Genomic DNA, 27,284 nt, shown 5'->3' on the forward strand with positions numbered 1-27,284 from the left:
TTTTTCTTTTTTTTTTTTTTTTACAACACATGTGGTGTTGTAGAGGCTGCAGCATAAAGGTAATATTTCATTTTTCCGTCACCCTTAAGACCAATGTGTGAACTAACTTCTGTACTGAACCTAGTCTAACTCACTACTTCATAGTCCTTAATGCTAAAAGGAATGTATTTGTGTTCTGCCTCCCTCTTTTGTTCCAAAAATAGAGAGAAATAAATAACACTGCCTTCCATCTTCTTCTCAACATCACAAAACACAAATTTATCGACATTCTAAAATGTCACAATGCAAACTTCTTGTAAACCTTGGTTCCTATAATTATATTTTCTCTATTGGATATTATTGTATAATTTAAACAAATGTGTCAAGTACAGGTCCATCTCTATGTCCTGTACATCACTAAAAAATCATGTAAACGTAATCATTTCTTTGTATTGTTTCCTGAAAATGACCTTTAAATCATGATTAGCAAGCTAGATTTTAGTTGTCCAGCAGAATGCAACATTTCTGTATTTTATCATCAGGAATTATGCACTGAAAAAATAAAAGTACCTGCAAAAATATAGTTCTGATTCTATCTATATGACTTTGGATGATCCCAAAGTTTGTGTGAGGTACACGGTATTGCACATTGCTAGGCAGTTGTGAAAATTCAGTCGCATTGTTGTTGATTTTTCTTTCACCTGTGTTTGCTTGAAAAGGTACAATGAACTAGGAAAACTCCACATACAAAAACGGTAAAATCTGGTTTTCATGTTACATAAGATCTCCTCTCTTGGTAAAGCAAAATTTGTAAGTGACATTTATTGACAACATTATTACAGAAGCATGGTAAGGTAACCGGTAAGCTGCTCTGGAAGTCATTCGCACTTATCCTAGCTTCCTATGGACTGTGACATTTCCTCTTGATGACAATTTCCAGTGTGTGAAAAGAAAGAGGTTTTCCTGCCCTTGCTTCTGAAACTGAGCAGTTTTGAAGTTAGACTGAAGTCAGTACTGGATGTCAGATGAGTCAGAGTAAGCAGAGCTCAACTGCTCTAAGTTTCAAAATGTTCCATTTGTGCCAATGAATGCACATTAATTTCAACAACAAAAACTGGAATGTTTTGCAGGGCAGTGACATTAAATACTGCTCTGTTTTGTATACCCACTCGTAATGAACCATGTCGCATTTATTTATTCATTATTGCTTTTGGACTTTGTCTTCTGTATAGCTTTGTCCAGCCTTCAAAAGTCTACTAAAAGCTATGACTGACTCTCGATGGGACTGACCCAGTTTAGACTGCAGTGTGTTGAGAAGATCACTCGTATCCAAGCCTTAAAGTGAGACCAGAAAACAGGACCAGCTTTAACTTGAAGTGGACAGTTCATTTATGCAATATCTGGCTTTAGATAATGAAAGGCACCTGCAAAAAAAGCAAAAGAAACTTTTTAAGTCATACTGTGACAACCTCACAGCATGGGGCCATGCCAACTACAGGTTGACATTGTCATATTTAATACTGATATATCAAAGGAAAGGGACTAATATTTTTATTCCTACGACAAGCTTGACAAAACTCTATGTATCTGGGATTATACACTGTAATGATTCTTGAGCTGACCTCATTAAGAACATGTGTTTCTAATAGTGGAATGCCAGTGGTTATTTCATTTTGGACAACCCTTATGTTTTACCTAATGGCAATCAGGTTTCATGTCTCAACAATTAATAACATCAAGATGTTGTTGACATCACTTAAGAAAATAATTATGCAGCAGAAATTTTGCTTGAACAGTCAGCTATCTCACCAATGCACTCTGCTCACTTTGGAGAGAAGTAGTAGTGAGCCATTAGGATCTATGCTCATAGTTTTGTTACAGGCAGAAAGTACAGACCGTTGATAAATGGGTACAGTATTGCACAATGCAGAAGTCCTAATACTCACTTTGTCCATACTGTCCATACTGGTAGCCTGTGACGGGGTCCATGCTGTAACCCGTGGAGCTGTAGGTCGGTGGGCAGTAGGACTGAGACGTAGGCAGGCTGTCTAAACTCTTCATATGATCCAGCCGCTGGCTGCAGCTGGCTGAGACAGTGGTGGTGGGCTCCAAGCCCCCAGTTAAAGGGGACAGGGCATAATCAGTTTGGGGCTGGTGAGGCACACCACCGTGGTTAGTCAAGAGTCCCATTACCTAAAGGGCAGAAAAATAGAGTTACAATATGTGAAGAACTGTATTGCTTACAGAACTATAAGCGCTCCAATTTCCTAAAATAGGTAGACCTGTTATTCAAACTATGCTTTGAGTATCTAATCCAAAGAAGAAGTGGAATTTGGTCACGCCACCCACCAAAAATGAAACCTGATGTCTAACAACCAATAAAAAGTGAAAGTAAGGGAAAATAAGGAAAAATCATTTTTAAAACGTTTATGATTTTAGAGTGCCTGATCCCATGACCAAGCTGGGATCTCTACAGATGTTTATTCCTTGAGGATTCAATTATAAGACAATAAAAAGCTGCTTGGACATGAGCCGTTATGAAATCAGCAGTTAAGATGAGTTGAGAAAAGATGACTTGAAAATATGTATTTGTCCCCATAAAAGACCTGACTCTCTAGGTCATAATTTCCAGTAGAAGAGCAAAGAAAAATTCAAAACCAACTGTATTTTCAAGCAGAAGTGAAGGAAGCTACATTGATAAGTTCTTTTTGTATAAAAGTCACTTGCACTATAGGTTGATCTGCATTTCCTTTCCCATCACATTTCTATAGCACATTTTGAAAGTAAGCATGACTGAGAGAATTGCTTATTTCTGCTGGAAATAGTCTGAAGCTTAGATAGATGACATACAGCTTCTGCCAAAACAGCATATTCTGATAATTTGCAGGTTGTTCTTCCTCCAGAAAGGCATTACAAATATCTGATGTACGCTATTTGATGATCATTTTGCTTTACTGCACTCCTTACCATAAACTAAAAAGAAATTATTAAAAATGGAGCTTATTATGTAAAGAATGAATTAATGCTCATAAGAACGTATCTAATTCCTACAGAACGTGTCCGATTCCTAAAGATCTGATGTGACATCTTGAATTGTATATATTTTTCATCACAAAAGGGATTATTATTTGGAGGGAGCTTGTGGTCCCAGCTCTGAATTTTGTTTGTTTGTTAATAAATAAATGAAGTAAGACCAGGGATCATGTTTTAAATAGAAAGGAAAACCTATCAAGGTCTTACATATCTAATAAGGAAAAGAGCAAGAGGCACAAGCAGGGTATTTCAAAAAGAGACACCCAGATACCCACATCAAGAACACAAAACTGCATCAGTGCATCCAAGACATCTCACAATAGAAAGAAAAGCTGAGGAAGAAGTTCAATTTTACTCACAGCACTAGAATGTTCACTTCCGCTTCACTAAGCAGAAAAACATGAGTTTAACTGATGGCATTTGCTGACTGTTTCTCAAACTGAAATATTTATGCAACAAAAAAAAGTTTCAAAATACATGCAAAGACTTCATTTAGATACTGAAATCTTGTAGCATTTAAGTTAAAAACACAAAAGAAGAATTTGGATTCAGGCTATATTTTCTATTTCATTCAAATAACCCTTTCAATGCACAAAACTTGTGCACTGGAAGAATCTGAGGTTAATAAAAACAAACAAACAAGAGATAAATTTTAAAAAATCTCTGGAATCACCAGATTGAAAAATCATGTTATTTGCACAGCAACATGCACAGCATTTTGTTCCCAAACCCCTTAAAAGCTGAAATAACTGAGCTCTCAAGTTCTTCTTCTAAAAATTGGTTCCTGAAAACTATTAAAATTTCTAAATATTATTTTAGTAAATTTTTCTATTTTAGGAATTGTAAATGTTTTTCTTGTACATTTGGAAAATCCTACAGTCCTGAAAATATAGCATGCTTAATGATCTAACATTGCATCAGCAGGATACAATATCAGAAACTATGTTCATTTAGGTTATATTGATCCTTGTCCTTTAAAATTAAGACTAACAGAATTAAAAGAAGAGAAAGATCCTCAAAAAGAATAGCTTAAACATTTACATTGAAAATTACTACTTTGGAGAATATTTATGTTGGCACAAGTACCATGGTTTTGACGACAGCTTAAAACACACATGGTTTATCAGAAATCTGAACTGCGTGCAGAGCCCCTTCCATTCCCACAGAGCACCTACGTGACACACATATTTAGAGGGCTTTACTACACTCTGTTCCATGTTCAAGATCAGGGAGCACAAGCCAGGCTCCATCACCATCACAGACCCGCTGAAGTCCAAGTGCAATCACTCTCACATCACACACCATCTCCACCAGGACTTCTAGGACCAGTTGCAGAGTTGAGCAAATAGCTATTTCATCAACTATGTATTTTAACTAGGATTTTTTCTCTTTAATATTTTCAATAAACAACATTATTTGGGCTTTTCCAGCAAAAACAGTGAGCTCAAAAACTTTGGATTTGGAAATAATCTTAGTTAGAGATTAGCCTCAAAAATTAAACCTGGATCCAGACCAGGTTTGAAAAGCCACTCAGACTTCAATAGCATCTATATTTGGGTAGAGATTTATCTTCTCTGACAAACTAAAATGAGCATTTGATGAGATTTATTTTAAATATTTTAAGTTAATTGGATAATAATACAAGTCTTTAGGCATATTTTTATTAAGTGCACTCACACCTACTAGACACTTGGGAGCAGAAGTGACACAGCTCTCCATCTCTGCAGTGGAGAAAACTAAAGTCTGAACAGTAACCATCTTTTCAGAATATCTTCTCCAGAGGCTTTCAGAATCATCCTGCACTTGATTAGTATCTAAATAATTAGATTTTTGGTCATGTCTGTCTTGAAAGCTACAGGGGAAGTAGCCTCAGGGCCAAAGTCTTTCCTATGGTATGTGCCATGACCTTATCACCCATACAAGGAGTTACAGGAAGGGCATGGCTGACTTTCACCTAATCAATTAGAAAGCCATTAATGGGCCACGTCTGTAAGTTGCCCAGCACCCTCAGCTGAGTAGTGTAAAAGAGACACATGAAAATCTGGATTTTGCAACTCAGATATTTTCCTGGTAGCTCTAAATAGGTAAACAGATCTGATTGTTTTACAATAATTAAGGAAGAAAACTCATTTATTCAATCCTTATGCCAGTTATATTACAGGAAAATATGTACTTCCCTCTGAATTACTTCGGGAAAGCCAAGGTAGTAATTGTCAACCTTGCCTCCCTGGATCCCAAAGAAGCTGAAAGAAAAGTCAAGGACTAATCTAACACCTAGAAACAAATGCTGCTGTATTTATTTATTTTAGAAAAGTATTCCTACAAATGCAAAAAATCAGGCTGTGAGGTTTTCAGCCACATATTAGTTTGTCTTCATCATTTACAAAACACATGCAGAAATGTTGATGATGAGCTTTTGAGCTCATATAATAAATGACAGTATATATAACTGATAAAATCGATCTATTCTATTAGAAAACAAGAATGCAAATAGGAGCAAGTGAAGAGAACACAGTAAACTGCAACAACCAAACTCTACACAGAAGTTTTCAGAGAGCACATCCCAAGCAATCGAAAATACTCATCAGGACAAATCCCTTGCTGATGGGGTCAGCACAACATCACTAGCTGACGATATGATCCAGAAAGAGAAAGTGAATGATGAAAGCCTCAAAGACCATGTAAGCAACATGTGGTCCATTATCAGCTATTAGAAAATACTTCTATTATCAACAAAATAAAGGCCATTAAGCTGAGAAGAAGCTTACTCCATTTAGATGAAACTTTATGCCTGTTACTGTGGTTGGTATTTTAGGATGTAGAACCTACCATAGGCACAATAAAATGCTCATATGTTTTAATTCATTTACGCATGCCTGCATTTAATATGCTTTGTGACCATGTCTGCAATTAATATGATTTATGAGAAAAGAACATGTGCAATATTTTTTTAGTACAGTGATACATTTTTTTTCTCCCCTCCTGTGAGTGAAAGATTTAATGAAACAGCTCAAGGAAAATTGTTGGCAGTTAACGTATTAAGTTGAACTGACAGAGTCATGAGTAAACTTTAGTGGAGTTAATGATATCCTCTTATCTGACCCTGACACATTTGCAGCATGTAATTTACAGAAGCTCTGTCCAGGGAATCTTGACAAATGCTCCTAACTATGTCAGGGCAATGTTCCATTCTAATGTAAAACAGATGTGGGTCAGATACCCTCATTCATCACTAACACTGAAAATTTCAAACTCCTTCCGAGATGAATGGCATTACCTGCTGTTAACTTTTCTCACTGTAGAAAAATTTCTCAAAACCAAAATATTGCACAAGAAAGAACACAAAAAGGATGTTTATAATGCATCTAAAAGAAATATTTTAGAAGATCAATTAAGATTAATTAGCTACATGGATCTATATGTAAAGAATCCTAGAACTATGTTGCAGATTCATTTTATATATATCTATATTTCTGCTGAATGTATGAAGAAATCCAACAGAAAGAATTTTTGTGCCAAATAGCAAGCACTGGGAACCACATACTTGGTTAATGAAAACAAGAGCAAATACATTGACTTTGAACATCCAATGATCTGACCTTCTGCATACTCATATCAAATTAGACCTCATACTGATTTCACACCACTAAACATCAATGAAATTAGAGAAGGTGCACTAGTGTACATTTAGAGTAATTAAAAGGGTAACTTGATCCTTCACAAATTACATTTTTATCTACAGGAGATTACTGCTGTTCACAACATTATCACAGTCTGTCACAAAACTCATCCCTTTTTTCAGGTGCTAGATCCTGGAGTAACAGGACTAGATAACATTACCGAAATAATCCAGAGAAGCTAATTCTCTAGCTCCTGGTTGTATGGAAAAGCTTCAAAAATTTAATGTCTGAAAAGGTAAAACAAAGCCCCAAAATGATCGTATAGTCACAATTTATGTGAATAATGTATATGAATCTATAACTACATATATAAAATAAAACATCTCAAAACTTTTTCAGGCAGTCTCAGAGGTTGCAGGCTTGTGAGTTTAAATATTCAGATATGGCAATATTACTTACAACAGTTCATAACACGTCTAAATTTGAGATTAGGTTGCTGCCTGTCTGTGAACTCTTCTCCTCCTACGTTCCACTTAACCCAAAATGCAAAAGGAGGATTCTGGACATCGTAAAAACCAGCCCAACTGCCACTAGCTGGGCTGTCGCACACTTTCCCTCCACAACTGGGATACATGGTTTTATACACTGAAAGCAAAACAAGCCAAAAATATACGTTTGGGGTTTTTTTTAATTCAAACACTAGTTTTATTCTTTCTGGCAGATGGCCAGGGTATGGGATCTGCAAAGCTTTCAAATGAGGACTCTCACCAAAGTCAGCATTAATGTGTGGAGTTAAAAAAAGATGATGGACACACATGACTGGAGGAATCCAACCTGTAAGGAAGGGTTTACTTATGAGACTCACATTAACGTACAAGCCAGGGCCTCTATTCTTAGGCTAATCAGAACTGGGGACAAAAATAAAGTGTATCTTGCTATTTTGATCAGGGAAAGCCTCTATATTCTAATTCAGCACTCAGTCTTTCTTTTATATGAAAATTATTACTATTATTGACATCTTGACAAAACAAAGGTAAAAATAAAACAGTTCTCTCTAAGAGAGATAGGAAAATTTGTAGGAAATTGAGCCCTATACATTTAAAGATAAACACGTTGTTTTCTAAGGACTGCTAAGGATCAAATTCTGCTCTTTGTGATCCCACTGCAACATATGCTTTTCACTGAATCATGCTGTGGTATTTTTAGTTGGGTTTTTTTTAATCTAAAATATAGGACATAATTAAGGACTCAAGTGAGCCATCTGTGATTACTCACGGCAAAACCCTCACTCATGTATCAGTCCTTAACCAAATAAATATGCAAGTATTCAGATTCCCGTTGATATTTCTATTTTGCAAATTCATTAAAGAATTGCAAGTTCACCACCACATGCTAGTCTTGCACTCTATGAAGGGCTGATTCATACGTTCACTTAACAAGTGGTTTAAGTTGAACTTTTAAGTGTAGCAAAGGCAAAAGACATTATTTCAAAGGCTGCAGTGATGCTGAACACTCACCCTGAGTATATTCTAAATGGCACAAATTATTATGAAGATAAGTCAGTCACAGAACAATATCATTAAAAAGGGGTTAAGAAAACCATGAAACTGATGGCATAGTATATATAGTGTCATTTTACACTTTTTGTATTTGAGGTATCTGTATTTTTTATTGTATTTCTAAACATTTATTCTTATGGACGTACAGTAGAATTGACTTAAGTTTTCAGAAAAGTCCAGAGTGGTTTTGTACCTCTGTGTAAATTTCTTGAGCTAAGAGGAGACCTTCTGAAGGCTGAAACCCTCACTTGCCTGCCCCAACATTTCTGATGTGGTAGGGATGGAGGCAGGAGTAGGCCCAGAGAAGTTAAGAAGGGCATTCCAATGCAAGGTCACCTGTTTATTGCAGTTGTTATATTAATGTATTTTATAGGTTAAATTACCTAAATATGTATATTAATAATATATAAAATAATGGTGTTATTCGTGCATGATAACAATCATGAAACTATTTGAGCTCATATATTTGCACCAGCAGAAACAAAAATAATACCACTGCCTGAACTTTTTCTTTAATTAAAAAAACCTAAACCAAACACATGACAAAACAAAAACTCATGTTCACAGAAATTATATCATGTGAATTAATTTTCTTCCTCACAAAGAAATCCCTGACCTCTGTCTCATGTTCTTGAGTCATTAAGTGAAGAGCTTTCAAAGTCAAGTTCATTGTGACAGAGATCATGAGCTTCTCATTGGTGCAGGACTTGGATCCAAATGAAATGCTTCTGTGGGCAATTAGTTGGACAGAAAGCATAGGAAAAAGTATAATAAATTAATAAGTTGCTTTTTTTTCCCCCCCTCCTCTTGTCCTTCTTAATGAGGGAATGAAAGTTTTTAGCCACTGGTTCCTGTGTTACCCTTAAAAACAGGGTTAACAATATCTACTTAACAGGGTTAACAATATCTATCAAACATATCTAACTGGTTCGACAGCTGCCATCAGATCCATACTTCAGGTTAATGAAAACCAAGTGCTCTCAAAGACTAAGTCTTAAGATCTATCTCAACAAAGAGAGTTACAGAATAATTCTTAAACTCAGGCAGCAAAATGTTTTGACAGTAAAAGAAAGAAACCTTGAAACAGCTTGCAACTTTACTACTGTTCACAGAAAAGTCTGGATTTTTCTTATCAAGGTTATTCCTGAGCTCCAGGTAATGGCATGAGAATTGTGAACTTTGTTAAAGACTGTTACAATCTTCTACACAACCCATTCAACATTCAACCCATTTCTCATTTTGAAACTTTAAAGCTACTGGCTTGACTCAGTTATGGGAAAAGATGACAAAGAAAAGGAAAAAGCAGACCTCAGAAGTGTTCTAGAGAGCAAGGAGGAGAAAAGCTATGTCCAGCAGGAAACAGGTAATATACATTTATTCTTCCTCCAGTACAAACATAACATGTAGTTCTCTTTAAACCTGGGTATCCTACAGGTTAAATACAGGAAGTCAGCGACCTCCCCAGCAGCAATGGGAGCAGAGCATTGCTGCTCCACCTGAATCCACAAGCAGTCCAAAACAGTGAACTGCCTGAACCACCTGGTAGAGCGCAAACTGCTGGTTTGATGCTAATAAAAAGCACATGACAAGGTCAGGGGATGCCTATGTACACCGGAAAAGTCTTTTTCCTTATCTTAAATGAAGCAGTTCAAAATATTGATATCCTGTCTTAAAAACAATCTCCTCTCTAGTAAGACCATACACCTGCAGTTGTGAGACAAGTGCTTTGCAATCACTTTTCTGCTTCACATTGAGGAACCAGTAAAGACCGTTAATGCTGGGATCAGAAAGTGACACGCCAATTCAGAAGGACGCTCAAGTCCTGTACACACATATTAAGACATGGATATGCTACCCCCTAATAATTTTGAGTTAACAGATGTTTGTTTAAAGAAAATGCACTGAGCAACTGAAACCTAATTTGAAAAGGAAATACAATATTCCCATACACGTACACATGAAAGCCAAGAAGCTGCATAATAGGCATAAGAAAACATAAAAATATGCAATTTACATATATTACACACTAATAATCTCCATTCTAACATATTGAAAGAGCTCTGGCTGAGATGGCGAGCTTATATTTGAGTTGCTTTTCCATGAAATACAAACAAGGACACTCCTGGTTACCAGTTCCCTGAGACATTAATCCCTGTCTTATTCCTGCAAAAGTCAACACTTTGCAGGTCTGTAAGGTACAGGTTCACTCACCACAGCCAGGTAGCAATGAGTAAACCCAATAAACAAGGAGAATAATCAGTCATCTGGAGGAGATCTGCAGACCTTGTCTAGAGGTAAGTGCTGAATATTAATAAGGTGGACTTCTGTTCTCTTACTTTTATTTAACAAGAATAGCAACATTTTATTACACAGCCTACAAGACAGGTATGTTATGGAGCATTCTGCTTCCTGAAACTGACCAAGACATGTAATCTTTTCTAACTTGCTAATGCTAACACAATAAAAATAAAATTACAGCACCCTAGCCATCTCCTTTTGTCCTCCCAGCATTTGCCTTAAACAACATATTTGTACATCCTATTCAAGAGCAAAGTTAGAAAGGAAACCTCCAGTGCAGAAAATGAAGCTTCTCAGGAGGTCTGCATGTCAGACCTTCATTTAGAATAAATTGAAGTCAAAGGAGAAAAGGAGGTTTAAGCCTAGTAAGAATATGAAGCCATGAATCTTAATATTAGATTTTGTTCTGCACATTCTAAGGTTGGGTTTCTTTTAAATCACAAAAGATTATTTGGGCTTCAGACAAAGTGTCTCCTCCGCTCCTCCTAAAGTCACCATAAATTCAGCTTTACACAGTAAGTCCGGAGCACTTGCCTGCAAGGAGACATAGATGGGTGGAAACATTATGCTAATTGCTCACACACCCAGATTTATTGTGGTCAGAAATTCACTGGCTAGTAAAAAGACCCTCTTTCTTTCTCATCTAAATTCCGCGCACACAGGCAGGGCACTGCAACATGCCCACTCGGCAGGAAAACTCCTGTTTCTCTTTCTTCCTTAAATCCCCAACGCAGAATTGGCTTTCAACTTTCCAGCCACTGCTACTTCAGCTGCTCGGTCAGCACCTGGGTGCGTGCGGGAAGAGCCCAGGGGAAGTGATAGGGGGATGCACTGCAACATACCCCATGGCTAAGGGCATTTCACACACTGATTTCTCAACATACATGATCAACGTCTGAGGATCTTTTGGGCATAAAAAAACCACATTCACTGTTTTACTACAGTCCCACAATTTACGTATCTGAGGCTGAATCACTCCCTTACATAAACACAAAGTCTAGGTATGTCTCTTTATACATACATACATTTTATACGTAGCTCTAAGTCATTGTTTAGGCCCCAAAACTGTTTTAGAGGAGCTCTTGGTAACACTGCATGAATTTAGGGCTGGTTTGATTTTTCTGATGGAAAGATCTTTATTAGCCAGTGAAGATAATCACTCAGTTGCCAAGAAGCTGTTTAAGATCTAAATGGATATAAGTAATCTCCTGTATGCATTCAGTGACAACCACATAATGTCAGCTTTTGAGCAACTGGCCTTTTCCTAAACCTGATGGTAGAGATGAAGGACACAGCCAGGAGCATTAAGTGCTGGGGTAGAAAAAGGTTTCAACAGTCTAAGGAAACTTTTCTAAGGAAAAAAGGCTGTAACAACTGAAACTTCATAGCAAAAAAGACAGGGCTGGGTGTAAAGCAGCACAGCAGCTGATTAAAGTAATCTAATCTGCTCCGGGATCTCCTTTTGATTATATCAAACCTCAAATCAGCAAGATTTTGTGGGTAGGAAACCTGGCCTCACTTTCTTATCCTGCTTTACCCAGACATCACAAGACTTCTTTACTGTTGCACTCCACTTCTGTGTCACAGACAATAACAGCTTTGTGAAAGGAAAGAAAAGATCACATTTTCCATAGCCAGGACTAACATACATTTAAACTGACACTAACAACTACTTTTGATAGATTAACACTGAATCGCAGAAAGATATTTATGTCAAAAATATGGAAGGCTTGTGCACTGTGAAACTGAGCACTTAAAAAAAAGTACATATACATAAAAAAAGAAGCAACTAATATGTCATGGCTTTTCTTGGAGATTGCATTTAGAAATAAGAATCCTTTAGAACAAAATTCATTCAAGTCTTGTTGAAAGTACATCCGTTTGTTTTTCTGTTGGTATCTTTTTCTTGAGGTTTCAAGCCATAAAGTTTTGTACTCCACTCTATGCTACAGGAATCTGTGAATCTTAATTACATTTACTGTTACAAAAAAGGGTTTATGAACTTTTGCCTTTGGGCAAAAATGTTTATTTCATTGCCTTTGTTATTCATTCTTTTCAACTCCAGTGCCTTTGAACTTTTCAGCTGCACAGAGTTATCACCGTTGCACAGGAACCAGGAACTGTACTCCCGAGATGCAAACCACAAGTTGAAGAAAACGAAGGAGGCAAAGATATACGAGTCGTTATTTTGGCCACCCTTTGTGCCATTAAAATCTCATTTTCTGCCTATTAGAATGCCCTCTCCCTGCTTAGGCAGTGGTGATAGTCAGTGATTAGTGTGTAATTGAGTATAATTGTCTTTTCACTTTTCATTTGTGTCATTCTGAGCTTCTCTGTGTTTTTCTAACCACTGAGAGGAAAAAAGGGTAGAAAGCAGATAAAGCTGTTAAAACTCTCACTTTCAGCCCTGAAGAGATTCCTGATTGTAATTATAGATTGCATCCTCTTTGTGACTTCTCAGAATTTAGTGGACATTGCTTTCCAAGCACCTGAGCAAAGCTCTCGCTAAAAAAATAAACTACCATCTATTCAAGCTTTAACTAATAATGTCAGCTTCAGATGGATGCTGCTTGTAGGAAAATTTAACCAACCTTTTGACACTCAATTATCAAGGCAATTTATTAACACAATTTCCTAAAGGAGCTCACACAAATTAGAAAAACAATTATGGTATCCATGCATTTATATATTGCCAAAGAGAAGTAATAGTCCCAATTTATGTCTTTATAACTCGATTATGGCTCATCTCAATGCACACTGCTCAGCCCCTGGAACTCCCATCATACAACTCGCCTGTAATTTTCCTGAGCCATCGGGTGAAACCTTGGTGAGGTTATCTTAAACATATATTCACAGAAAAACTACATGATCTACTTTCTGTGCCTAGCCATGGACTTTCAGGAGAATAGCAGTAACATTACAAATGCTTGATGACTGGATTTAAACATGAAGACTGCATGATTACATTATAAATCGCTGGAAATTAAATATAAGCTATGACTCTCAATTCAGCCAGTAGGAGGAAAAAAATAAAAAAAAAAAAAGAAGGAAACTAGCAAACTGAAATCATGTGGCTTGTATAAAGAATACATTATGGTTTAAATTTGGCAATTCATTATACCGCGGCCTGAGGGAATAGACTCTTTGGTTCTGGTATACAGCAAATCCTCTGTCTGAAAACACAGGACTGACCTGAGGTGAAAGGCCATTGCCAATGGCAGGGTTCATGGGATTTGAGGGCCCGGACGGAGGCACAAAGCTGTCTGTATAGCTGGAAAATCCATGCCTGGTGCTGGGTAGGCAATAGGCAGAGCTGCTCTCTGGATTCGAAGGGAGGCTGCTTTGGTGTACAGTGCTTGGAGGGAGAGGCTGAGGTCTGTGGACGGTACTGCTTGGATCAGACACGGCTAGAAGCAAAAGAAACATGTTGATATGTTTTCCTCTTTTCCTGGCATAATAAATTCATTATGTGAATCTCAGCTTGACAGAATTGCATCAGAACCTGCATCTGAACACTAGATAAGCAGAAAGGTAAATCTTTAATACTGCTAGATCTTTAACTGGCAAGTAAGATTACACAAAAATTCTTAGACAATAAAATCAAGACACACAGCTGTCAGACAATCCTTAATGGGCACATATTGTCAAGAACTGATACAGCAATATTTATTTAGATAGATACATATAAAAGAAAGAAAAAATGAAAAGCTTTATTTGCTGAAAGGACTAGTAGGGGGCTTTCCTCTCTTGGTCACAGCACAGAAATTCTGCCATGGTTTGCAGTGAACCTCATAACAGATGGAAGAATCCTTGGGCTTTAAAAAATTCCCTTAATTAGAACATCCACCAACAGTTAGGATGTAAATCTCAAGAAGGGAGCAAGGAGAATACAGTAATTTGTTTTATAAAATTTCAGCTGTAAGGTTTTTCTTTCACAGTGAAATCTAGCATAGCCTAGATTTAAAGCTCTGTTCCTCCCTGCCCCACAAAAAGAACCCCAAAACATCAAATTTCAGAGAGTTTCTGATAACATTAAGACAAAATTTTTGTCATAGTGGACTTGCTACTATCTAATGTGAAATAAAGTAGTCTAAATAGTGGGGTTTTTTTCACGGTGAGATAAATATTCAGAGTACTTACCTAAGTTTCCAGTGCACCATCATCAAAAGTAACAAAGAAGACAGAATCAAATTCTGCCTCCTTCCCCACCACACCAGGGCAGGGAAGCATCTACCTCGCTTTATCAATGCTGCACCTCTGTCTTGCAGGAGGTTATTATTTCTCTAGCTAGCTGCCTTCACATGTAACCAGCTTTTTCTTGCAGCAAAACAAACCCAAGTTCTTACATGCTTCAAATAAATAGCCTTGCAAAGTCCTCACTTTCTCAGACCCTAAATTAGCCAACACCCCTTTTTCTCATTAGAAAATCCTTCTACAACAGACCAACACAGCAAACCTCCCAACACTATTTTAACCAAGTACCTGCTGGCTACTGTACCTTGCGGTATTGAAGTGGGTTGATAAGAGGGCTCAGAGAGCTGGTACGTCGGCAAAGTTGGCATGGCACTGGGTGGAAATCCTCCTGGGATCAGATGGTTGAAAGCCATCAGTTGATTGGCTCCTGCCTGTTTCCTCCATCTAGCACGCCGGTTACTAAACCAGACCTACAAATGTTTCAATTAGGGACATTTGATGTTTGTACATTTAATATGGGTGCATCAGAAAAAATGGCATTATATTTCAAATGCATTTAGTGTCTGAGACTAGAGATACAGAGATGTGCACTGGGATTGGAGCTCCTAGACAAGAAAAGAGCCCTTGGCACACACTTCCATGGTTCAGCATACAGGACACAAGAATTGGAAACCCTAGTTTCCTCCCAGATACAGCCCCTCCTGAGAAACAAGCTGACTAATGCTTTCAAACTTGACTGGCTTTAATAGCTATTAATCACTATCCTTACTGTGCCAGATTTAATGAGAAAGGGAAAACATCTCTCCATTTGATGTGCTAGCCAAACCTATTTGGTCTGGATTGTATTGTCTTTACATTTAGTTTGCTGACGAGTTAGCTGCATTGCTTAATGCACTGTTGGAAGGTGCTTGCACTTATATATTAGGGTACTACATTGCCCTAATGATCAACAGAACTTTAAGCTTTTAATTTGAAAAATACAAGCCCAGTGTACAAAACACACAAACCCCTCCCAGCAAGTTTTCATGTACGTTCACATATGTAAAAAACATCTCATAATAATCTTGACATTAATAGTAGATCAAAATTTCAGTACTAGATTAGCATTTCAGAACCACTTTGAAATCTGTTCCCAGGACAGGGTACCAGACAGATGGGGTTTGGATTAGTGGGACATCTTAGCTATAAATCTGCTTTCCTTCACGTCATTCTCAGTTCATATTTTAAGTTTCCAAAGTCTTGGATGGCTCTTATTACCTCCATGAAAGCAAGAGGCAAGACTTCACAAATGCAGACACAATAAGAGCTGCAAAACACATAGATTAATATTGATATTATAGAGATTACACTTGCCATGAATCAGAAGGGCAACCAGCCACAATAGGGGTGCCTGAACCAGGGTGCATGCACACTACCCTGGCTGCAGCTTTAGAAGAATTTCTAGGTTACAGTGCTCAAGTCCATGAAGTGGACAACCCCAGAAATGAAAGAGATAAGAGAGGTTGCACATGCTTGTAAATTAGCAGACAATTACTCATAACTACACCCAGAATCAGTTGCAATGATCATCCATGGATATTATCAATTAGATAAAGACTTAACTGGGTGTTAGCATTTTACAAGGTACATCTGCACAGCCTGTAAAGCCTGGCCTGAAAGCCACTGAAGTATGTTACCTGAATACATCTACAAACATGTAGATGTATTCTTAAAAGCTGGGTCTCAGATCTGTCACCCTTTCTGTAATCAGCCCATGCTGGCTTATGAATCAGCCATCACAGACTGGATTCCTAGGTGTAACATCATTCACAATCCATGAGTGGCCCCTACATAAGAGTGTAAAAACATTTTGGACTACACTGTGGGCTTCTCCTCTGCTTGCTATTTCATAGGAGGAGTGGTGGGACTCAGTGGGCCATCTGGTTTCTGATGTGGGCCATCTGTCCCCATGTAGTTTGATCTGGCTTCATCCTCTTTCCAGAATGAGATGCTCAGTTCACACAGCTGCCTCCTCCCTTGACCACAACTTCTAACCCTCAATTACCTACTCCCACTACAGTTTAAGATTTAGGACAGAGGGATAAGCGGAGTCTTTGCCTACCTCAGAATTCCTCTCTTGGTGTTTTGCTGTACATACCTACCCTCCCTCTGCCTCCACATGAACCATTTTTGAAAGCAGCTAGCAGGGACAAGGCACCCAGGGAGAGATGGAGAGTTATGGATCAGTCTAGATTCAGCAATATCTTTTTACTTCCTCATCCTACAGACATCTATATATTTTTTCTTCTCTCTCCTTACCTCTGCTTCCCACACTGACATTTAAATCTAAATTACTTATTTACTCCTCACAGATTCCTTCCACCTGCTTATGTCTCCCAAAGCCCACCAGTCTTATACTCCTGCAGCAGTATCTTTTGAAGACACCCAAAGAGAAGGAAAAAGGGACGAAGAGCCTTTGCTAAAGAGCCAAAGAGCATTTAAGAATGATAGTGGAGGTCAGAGAGGGAGCAGGGAACAGTAAACGCATGTTGTAATTATCCTACCCAGGTCATTAACTATGGCTTTCTCCATGACACTCTCCCTTCTCCAGGTCAAGGAGGTTATCTGATGATCTTCAAACACTTTAGAAACACTGACTGAACTACACTACTTGAATGGATTTTATTGAGGAAAATTAGGTAATTTTGTTTCCTCTACAGATAAGCATTTACTTTCATGCCCTAGATATTTATTATAATTTGTTAGACCCCAAACTTTAATTCAGTGGCAAGTGATTTGCATTAACATTGAGGTTTATGCTTTTATTTACAGACAGATTTCTGGCTCATTTTATAGATTCACCTTTTTCCAGAGCCGCAGGTATGTATTACACCCCTGAAAGGGACACACTCAACAATATCAAAAAGTCTACAGCAGCCCTGCAATGAACATACTTGCACAGAGCTCTGTTGCCACCTGGAGCTCCATTAAATTAAGTTGCACTCTGCAGGGGTGCAGGAACCTGCCCAAGCTGTGCAGAAACAAGGCTGTGCATTAGCCCCTCAGTCCCACATGACTAGGACATGCTAAATGGGTGCTACTTGACTGTCATCCTTGTCACGTTATGCTGGCACAGCCATGGCTTCAGGCTCATCCATCAGCTCCAGCCACTTCTGCTTCACTGCTGCCCCTTCAGCACAGCACACACCTTCTGCCACCTGCTGTGGGTTTTTACTTTCCCTGGCTGGCAGAAGGCAGATGGCACCTGACTGGCACCAGAGTTAGCCCAAAATTAACTCACCAAACCCCTTGAACAAATTCAAACATGCAGAGCAAGGCTTACTGAGACTAATACCACACGCACTTGTCACTACAGGACGGTAGAGGCACATTAACTAAACTCAAAAATAAGAAGAAAAAAGAAAACACACTATGCACCATTACAGTGGGCACCAAGGGTCTGACCCGCACACACTTGTTCACCTTTGATTTTAATGGGCTTTGGACCAGCCTTGGTAAAAATAATTTATCTTTAAAATGACCATAAGCATGGCCCCAACTCTTACCATCAATGTTTTTTATAAATGAACACACTGAAGCTCTGAACCTGTAGTTCTCGGTGTTTTAACACAATCAGTTTTACTATTGTTATTATTTACTGTCATGGCCTCTCCCTTACCACATGGCTCAAGATTTGGTTTACAACTGTGCTTAACTCCCATTTTATCCCACATAACTGCAGAGTTTAGCTGTTGTACAAGACAGAACGCAAAGAAGAAATAACACAAAACAGAAAGAAAACATACAAATAAAACTAAATGGGAGAGTTAAAGCATTGAAAATAGGTTTGGAAAAGTCAAGAAAAAATAACTAAAAAGAATAACTAGAAAAAAAAAGTCTAAAAATTTTATTTAAACTTTATGCAATGTTAATTAAAATGAGTCAGATCCCAAACTTAATTCAGTAGTAGTTACATGCTTTCCAAGTTAATTGAGATGATTTATTTTATTGTTACTTTCTAGTCATAGTATTTCACTTAGACTACAATCAGCTGCCTTGACTTACCCTCAAGAGCTCAGGAAATTGTTTTATTTTTTAGATCAGCATATATCCTGAAGAATCCACGTGCACTATTACCAATGATTAAAGAAATCCTGACAAATTTTGCCATTATCAAGCCAAGACTTAAAAACAAAACCAGTCACCACAAGCCAATGTGCCTGTCTAGAAACATATTGCAAACACCTGGGGAAGTATTTTATTCTGTTTGTACATTTCCAATATGATGTAAACACCATGTCCTCTTATGTGGAGCACATTTCAGCTTCTACCAGCATAACAAAATCCTCATCTTATGAGTAGCCTTTTCAAATCTAGCAGGTTCCCAAAGGATGGGATGCCTTGCCTACACCAGCAACAGCCTGGATCTCAGTGGAAGGCAGACCAAGCCTAGCTAGTATTTCACCACTACCACACAGAATTCCCTTATGGAAACAAAAGCAGTGGATAAGCAAGCTATTGCATTTTGGAGACTCCAAATACAGCATTCTTACACAAAGAGTACTGTGTCTGAAGGAATATGATCCACTTGTGTTGGTGTAACATGAAGGAGCTCTAAATTAGGTCAGCATTGTGCTTGGTGGTATGCAAATGCAGACATGGGCAACGTGGTTTCTCTGAAAGACCCAAGCATCCAAAAGTGATGTCTGCAACAGAAGCCAAGTCACATTCATTTTGGTGAGGCTCTGGCTCCCCAGTTTCTGTGCCACTTTAAAGATGGAATATAAATTGCCCAAACGGTAACAATATTGAACCCCAGTGTCTGGCCAAAATTTACATACAAAAACAGATCTGAAGAGAAATAAATCAGAGCAAAAGGGAAAAAAAAGGAAGTACTGGAGGCTCTAGTTTTTCAAACATCTAGAACTGGCCTGACCAAATAAAGAAATCACTCCACAGAAGAATATTAAAAAAGGTATTTTGCCCCAGTGTAGAATAGATGAGCTAAACTAATAGGTTTCTCCTGTCTCTACCTTCTAACATTTAGATTCTGCCTTTTATTACAATTTTTATTTGAAGTAGTTTGCAAGTGATCATGCCAAAAATCTCATTGTGCTCAGCTCAACAGGATATGCTTTAAAAGATGCATTTATCCACTTGGGAACACACTAGTGTAATTAGCCTTGACATTTCAACAAGTCTGATCATAAACACAGAGTGCTCTATGTGCTTTTAAGGCAAAAAGATCTCTGATCCAACAGGGCAAAATATTTGAGATGTGAATTTTGCAGAAAACCAGTGGATATTTTGTTATACACAGTCCTGACCATTGCAAGCATCAGTGCCAAAAGCACACAAAGTCAACAGATTGATGTATTGTTAATGGCACTTCTAATTTTAGACAGAAGGGGTTTTTTGGTTTTTTTCCTCTTTAGCCTTACGATAGTTTTCACAGGAACAGTCTAACCCACCCACCATGTTGTCTACCTTCCTTCTCCCGATATTCACAGGTTCAAAATGAAGACTAATCATCGTGGAAGCAGGAGTCCTTAGTGCCTGTGTCATCAGGGAATGAATTTGGGGTGGTCAGAAGCAGTGGGTATGCCCTACAAAGAGGGGAGGCTGAAGAAGGGAAACTGATAACGAATCAGGGCTGCACCAGCCATGACAGAGCTGACTCTGCTACCTTTGCGAAACAGCAGGATGACTTCTAAAGACACCTGAAGCATCTGATCCTGCAGTCCCTGCTGATGCTGGACCTACATTTACTTCAGCAGCCTTCAGAGCAGTCTGTGCCAGCATTTTCACCCTCTCAGCAGGCCAACACCTGACACCAGCCCATGCACCTGCCTAACCCAAAGGGGAAAACACAGAACAGCAGGGGGGAAAGAAAGGAAAGAAAGTTTTTCCTTCCCTTTTCTAATTTTGCAGTAGGGTAAATTTCCACCCTGTCTCACCATGGTGTTAGAAGAGCTCCAGGAAGAGCACTGCCAGGGACAAGTCACAGGAAAAAGAGGGAGTAGAAACAGAATTGCTTTTCAACAAACACTAGTTGTTAAATCGGCTTCATTGCAACATCTGCACACCTCCAGCCTCACAGGAATAAGGTCTCCGGCATACACACAGAGGCATGCCATCGGTAGGTCTGCTTCCTCACAACATCTTAAAGCAGTGTTGCTAGCCTGCTGAGAATGACCTGCCATGACCACCGGTCCAGGTTCTCTGCTTGGGGTCTGTGGGGAGCTCTTGTTTATGGTGATGGGAAGTCATGCGGGTTGGGATACAAGGAGTTATCAATGTGACAGAAACCAGAGTTCCTTAAAAACAAAAGGAGGGAAAGAGCAAACCACCAAAAAACCCCACAAAACCACATACACACAAGAAAAGCCCACAACAGAAAAAAACCCATAACAACAACACACAAAATTTAAAAAGACCCCAAAACCAGTAGGGAACAAGGACTTCCAACCACTTCCAAGTGTGATCCAACACATTCAACTGTCATAGGTTTCTTGGAAAAGACTCTGACTCAGCCCCACACAAATACTTCTAAAACACTGCAGCTGAACTGTTTTGCAAAATATTGAATAATAAGCAAATTGAACTGCGTGTTTATAAATTAAAGTGCCACTAATTTGAGCCCTTAGGCAGCACAGACCAGAAAAAGTGAATCAAAATCACATCTCTTCTTTTCCTTTGTATTTAAACATGTCTTCTTGGGCCTGCATATGCTTGTAGTTGACTAATTTACCCATAAGAATTTCTCCTTTACCCCTGGGGAAAAAAAAATATCTACAATTACAAGGATATCTACTACAAGAATGCACACAGCATTTTCTTTCTTTATCCTATATTTCATGCAAGAGGGACAGCCTCAAGAAAAGGCACTAGAAATTCTCCATAAACCACAACAGGAATAACTGTAAAGATCTGCTGAAAGGTCTTTAATGTTCCTGAATCCACCCTACATTCCTTTACCCCATCTTCCCATTGCACTGAGCAGTTCAGCATACAGGCTCAGAAGAACTGAGGACAAACTAAGACTTTTTTTTGGCAGAGGTACTCCCTCCCCTATGATTTCCCAGTGAATACTTTTCTCAGTTTGCTACTGAGAAGAGACTGTTAAAGTTGAGAGCTGGACTTCAGAGATTTCTAACCTTACTCATACCTTAAAGGTCTTAGTTTCTTCCCTTAGCTTTCCCCCCACTATCTTATTTTCCCAACCATCTCTTCCCCTCCCTGCACCACGGTGAAACAAAGGAAACAATATGCAAACACTTAAAAGAATATTTTATCATTTTTATTCTGGCTACTCAAGGCTTCTGAGCTCTTGGGACTTCTTTTATTTGCTGAGGTTGCAGTACGCTTTTTACAAAAGCTTACAAGCTGATTACAAGTCTGATGTGGGACCATTCAACCCCATCCTCGTAGCCTGGAGAGATCTGCCTGAATTTTCAGACATGCTGTTTTGCTAGACCATATTTTTCTTTTTGGAAGTTTTCAAGCAAACCAATTTAAACCTGGGATTTGGCCTAAAACCACCTTTTCAGGACAGGACAGAAACACATTTCAAAATTCTTCCTGACTTCCCTTGCTTTTTCACTATTATCCATGGACTGAAACAGTCCAAACAAATTTCTCCTGTTGCTCTTTGGTGTTAAATAGGAAGGCCATGTGTCAGCTGCTTCCAGTGCAGGACCTCCTGTCCCGCACAGTCTCATACACCTGGGAGTACATCTTCAATGTGGTCCAACACACAAGCCTTACACATCAAATTTCTGATAATTTAGGATGCCTGCCTTCAACACACAGCCCAGGAAGATTTGTCTGACTGGCCAGCCCTCATCAGCCAAGGCAGGCTCCTGGCCTTCTGCCTGCTACAGGACAAACCTGAACCTTATTTAAAAACCCTTCAGTGAAAGACTGAAGTAAACACCTCCCACTGTCAATCTGAAACAGGCTCCAAGCTGCTGCCAAAGTTCACCCAGTTCATCCAGGTCTAAAAATAAGCCTGATGTGGGAATCAAGAGGTAGCCAGAAAAGATGCTACCCACTTCATTCCTAATGCACTATTTGTTACACAAACCGCAACCGCACTGCTCTGAAGCTCAGAAAGAGCCTTTGATCTTTATCTACACTGGGGAAAATAACACTTTTAGAATTCAACTTCAGATTCAGTCAGTAAAAATAGACTACAGACCTTAAGGGCCTGCACTGCAACTTAATGATGGTTTTAATGAGGTTTTAAACTGGACCAGTAAAGCACTGCATGATTGTGATTTTTACTGTCAGCATGTGAATCTTTAACCTCACATTCCCAGGGTATTACTGGAGGGGGGGGGGTGTTATTTATTTATTTAATGGTCATCCTTTGGGACTCTACTTATGTTTCTGAATTGTATCTGATGAATGCACAAGACCAAAGAACTTTCCCCTTCCTGCTGCTTCTAACATGCAGAGAAGAGCCTGTAGCTATTGGAAGAGGCAGCAGAAGAGGTTGTCCTGGCTCCACACCACATCTAGGCTCAAACACAGGGGAGAAAGATTCAACAGTCCCTAACTGGAAAGACTCTTCAGAAGGAATTGCAGGGGGCATTTTAACTTCTTATGACACCCAGTGCTGAACTATTTGCAATGATTCTAGCTATGTATCTCGTGACTCTTGCAATGTAAGGTTTGTTGCAACACTTTCTTGTCCCCACAATTAAGTACACAAATAACATTCACAGTGTAAAGTCTGTTTTCAGTTGTTTGTAGCTTTCAAAAAATTTCCCTTAGGGGCTGAAATGTTCTAAACTTGATCTCAGCCCAGAAGCAACTTCTTTTCCCCACTCCAACAAACCCACTTAGAAACATGTATTTGGTTACCCTTCAACAGTGGGAAAGTGAGAAAATAGATGGTTAGGCAGTTTAAGACTCTTCCTTTCACGGGTGTTCAGCGAGTGCCTCAGGGAATAGAAGGAAAGGGGAAGCATGGGGGTGGCAGGGTAGAAAAAACAAAACATGAGATGCAAGCACTACAAGAAGGGACTGAGGGAATAGCAAGTTGGTCCAGTTGTAATCAATTAAATAACTTCCTAGACAATGTGAAACAACTCTACAAAATTGGACCTTGCAGCTCCAGAGAGAAAAATAAGTTTTATGGGCTCAGCTGGACTTAGGCTGCAAAAAAGCCAGCTCTTTTAGATAATGCTTGATTGGGAAGCAGTCAAAGAGATCTTTCCATATATATCCATATAAAATTTGGTATCTCTGATCTCTGTCATATTCCTACCAAAAAAGAAGTGTGACTAAGAAAGCTTGAATGCTGCATCAGTATGACTTTCCAGCCCTCTCAGCCTCAAGTCTCTTGGGTTTATTTTCTTTTCACAGGTTGTCTTTTATTTCATGCCCATCATAGGTGGCTATTTTAAGGAGCTATAGAGAGGTGCTGAATGCTGATAAGGCAAATCCTGTATCCCTTAATCCACTGCTAAATCACTCTGCCAGTCTTCAAGGGTACCAGACAGATGGAGTGCACTAGGAAACTGCCCATAGGCTGGTTACTTCAACCCCAGCTCATCTTTAATCCAAAAAGGTTTTGTTCTGGTATTTTAATCATTGATTGACTGGGAACTTTATTCCATGCTGGGTTAGGTAAAATATCCATGTCAGAGTTACTGGGGAATTTGTGAGGCTGTAGATCATAGGAGTGGTGTGAGACAGGATGCGTCTCAAGGGAACCAAGGAAGCCATAAGGAATGTAAAAAGTCACAGGGTTAAAGCCACATTAAGACAGCTGTTATGTTAATGAGAGTTCTGCTTTTCTTCTAGCTGTGGGTCATTGATTTAAAAAAACACAAACAAGATCTTTTTCATTTTATTGTATTTTTGGTCTGAAGCTAACATAGCCCAAAATATCACATCCTAGATCCCATTCATCTTCCTAACAGAACTTGTGCAGGAAGTTATCTTTATTATGTTAGTGTGTGGATGATTCCTAGGGTTTGATTTGGTCTTACCTGACACAAGTCTATAGATGAAGCTGTTTTGCAAGCATTTCACTTAGTAACCATGTTAAGAAAAGAGTCATGCATCACTGAGTTTGCCTTTCAGGCAAATTCATGTACACATCTGATTTTGTCACAGTCATAACAAACACTGACAAAAACTGTGTTGTGAAGTCTTCTGCAAAAAAAACCCACCCAAAACATTTAGCAGGTAAAACTGAAAAAGTCTGAATTTTTCAAGAGAGATACTCAGTAATACAGCCATGCTGATGTAGGTGTGCTTGTCTTAAAACATCAGAGACATGTTTTCTATTGCTGATTTCAGTTTGCAGAGTTTGAATGACTAAGGCTGAGCTTCAAATATCAAAACATAAAAACAGAGTTTTACCAAAGCAACCAAATTCACCTGTACCCTTGGTTAGATCACAAATTACTATTCATTTTTCTTTCTTGGTTAGATCTCAAGCTACAATATTTTGCTTGTTACCCAGTGACACATCTGCTTATGAATGCTTGCAACTGAGGCAGATTTAAATGAGCATGCTTTTACAAATGACTCTCAGAGATCAAGTAGTGGAAGAGAAGCAGATGACTCCACCTGAAGTATTAAACATTTCACAGGACATGCTGCTTGGCCATGAAGCAGAGTAAGTCCAAGCCTGAGCCTGAACTCTAGGGCACAGTATATTCCAGAACTATCTGGCTGCTATTTGTCTGGGTTTGTACATCTGAAAATCCAGGTTCATGCTTGTTTTTAATTTAAATCAACTCCATGGTTTACCCCTCCAGTGCATTAGCTTGTTTTAGACAATCTGGTTCTACACGAAGTTGTGAAGACCTAACAGTCATTTGAGGGTTTATTTTCTTTCAAATTAAACTGACAGTGAGATTAAAAGAGATATTACAAGGTTTAAATAAAGTCAACTTCAAAAGCTAACTGAAAAGTAAACTGTAGATACAGCACCAGTAACCTTGCTCACTTGCATGGCTCTACAGACACATTGTCTTTTTTTAAATGCTTTCCTCTCTTCTATTAATGCCTGAAAGACCCAAACAACAACAGATGAAATCAGTCAAGTATAAGCTGGCACAACAGCTGACCTGATTACATGCAGAGTGCTGTCAAATGCATAAAACAAACAAACTGGGATAATAGACCTTCTTCTCCAAAGGCTCAGTATCGTATTCATGGTAGGTATGGAACAATTACTGGGGAAAACACAAATGTTTTTTTTCAAAGCAGTTGTCTTAAACAGTTGAAAAACCAATGTCCATGTACAGCAAAAACCCCTGAGGTTGTAAACAATGTAGCTTCACATTTTCATTCTACCCCAGAATAGGATCACTTCAGAATATAAAAGGAATGACATGCTAATAGAAAAAGAAATTCCCTTTTTTAGGCAGCTTTTGAATACATACCTGGACACGAGCCTCTGTGAGTTTGGCTCTTTGAGCAAGTTCTTCCCTAGTATAAATATCAGGGTAGTGTGTCCTCTCAAAAGCTCTTTCCAGCTCCTCCAGTTGCTCTGCAGTGAAGGTTGTCCTGCTGCGACGCTGCTTTCTTTTTAAAGGTAAATCTGGTTCAGAATCGATGTCAGAGCCTTCATCAGACTGGGGTGCTGATGCTCGAAAAGGAAAAAAATTAGACAAAAATTGTGTTTAGTTGAGTGGAAAACAAAAAGCAGAATATTGAGTCGATTGATGATATGGAAAAGCTGCTTTGTCCCCATGACTCAGAACTGAGGGGGCAAACTTAGTAAAAGGAAACAGAGTTAAATGTGCTCAAACAAATAAAGAATTGTCAAAAGTTCAACTATGACTTTAGCACCTTTACCTGGGCCAATATTAAAGAACCCCTAGAAATCTGAGTAAATGAATTATTCAATTTCTTTGTTATAACTCCTCCAGCAGTTTGCAAGTGTTTCAAAAACCTGAGTACGGCTTAGTACCAAGCAATATGTCCTTGTTCCGTTCCCTGAACTAGCAAACAGATACAATACTTGTCACACACACCAGTGTGCGTGTTGTAACTTAAACATTCAGACTTTATAGACTCAGGTCCATGAGACCTTCCCTAGAGATCCATAACTAGAGCCTTATTGCTGAAATGATTATGAAAGTAATTGCAAAGGTATGGGGAGCACTACTGGAGAAATACATTGTTTACACAACCAAATATGTACTTCATGTCACATGTTTTATTTGTCCAACACTCTGAGCAGTATTGTAATGTTTGTTAGTATATCTCACCACATTTAAACATTCCCCTTGTTTGGAAGTTATTCATGTGTCTTAGGGCTGCCTAACATAACCTTAGGACAGGCCAGACAAATGTTAATATTAAATATAAAAGAAAATTTGGGATGTGCATTGCACTAAGAAATCCTGTAAGAATAGCTTAAAGCAATAGTTTGATTTGACTCTTCCAGTCCCTAAAGCAAGGAGATTCCAGTGTATATGATGACCAGAGCTGAAATACATGGACTGCATGCTTCCTTCACCTAAGGTTTCAGCACAGAGCACAGCTACATACAGATGTGCTGATGCTCAGCATCCAATCAACAGTCCAGGATGTGACTTCAAAACAGTCAAGGCTATGCTGGATTAAGTGCCCCTCACACCACATCCCAAAT

The 27,284-nt window shown here is 38.7% G+C and overlaps 1 protein-coding gene across 5 annotated transcripts in view; it reads right to left on the reverse strand.

Annotated features, from left to right (window-relative positions):
• Positions 1-1,258: 1,258 nt before the first annotated feature.
• PAX3 (paired box 3) overlaps positions 1,259-27,284 on the reverse strand; it is a 78,853-nt gene continuing 52,827 nt past the window's right edge. For 3 of the 5 annotated variants that reach the window (XM_061365143.1, XM_061365141.1, XM_061365146.1), the window contains 5 exons: positions 26,071-26,276; positions 14,988-15,153; positions 13,682-13,896; positions 1,926-2,172; positions 1,259-1,403 (listed from right to left, as the gene is read on the reverse strand). In XM_061365143.1, coding sequence (XP_061221127.1) covers positions 1,369-1,403; positions 1,926-2,172; positions 13,682-13,896; positions 14,988-15,153; positions 26,071-26,276 — 869 coding nt within the window. In that variant the 3' untranslated portion in view covers positions 1,259-1,368. The remainder of the gene's footprint in view (positions 1,404-1,925; positions 2,173-13,681; positions 13,897-14,987; positions 15,154-26,070; positions 26,277-27,284) is intronic. The other 2 variants (XM_061365145.1, XM_061365144.1) reach the window with 1 other exon arrangement.

Source organism: Neopsephotus bourkii, unplaced genomic scaffold, assembly GCF_033783945.1.
Source record: "Neopsephotus bourkii isolate Nb327-2 ecotype Australia unplaced genomic scaffold, CSIRO-AGI_Nbou_v1 NB_1279, whole genome shotgun sequence".
Taxonomy (NCBI): Eukaryota; Metazoa; Chordata; class Aves; order Psittaciformes; family Psittacidae; genus Neopsephotus; species Neopsephotus bourkii.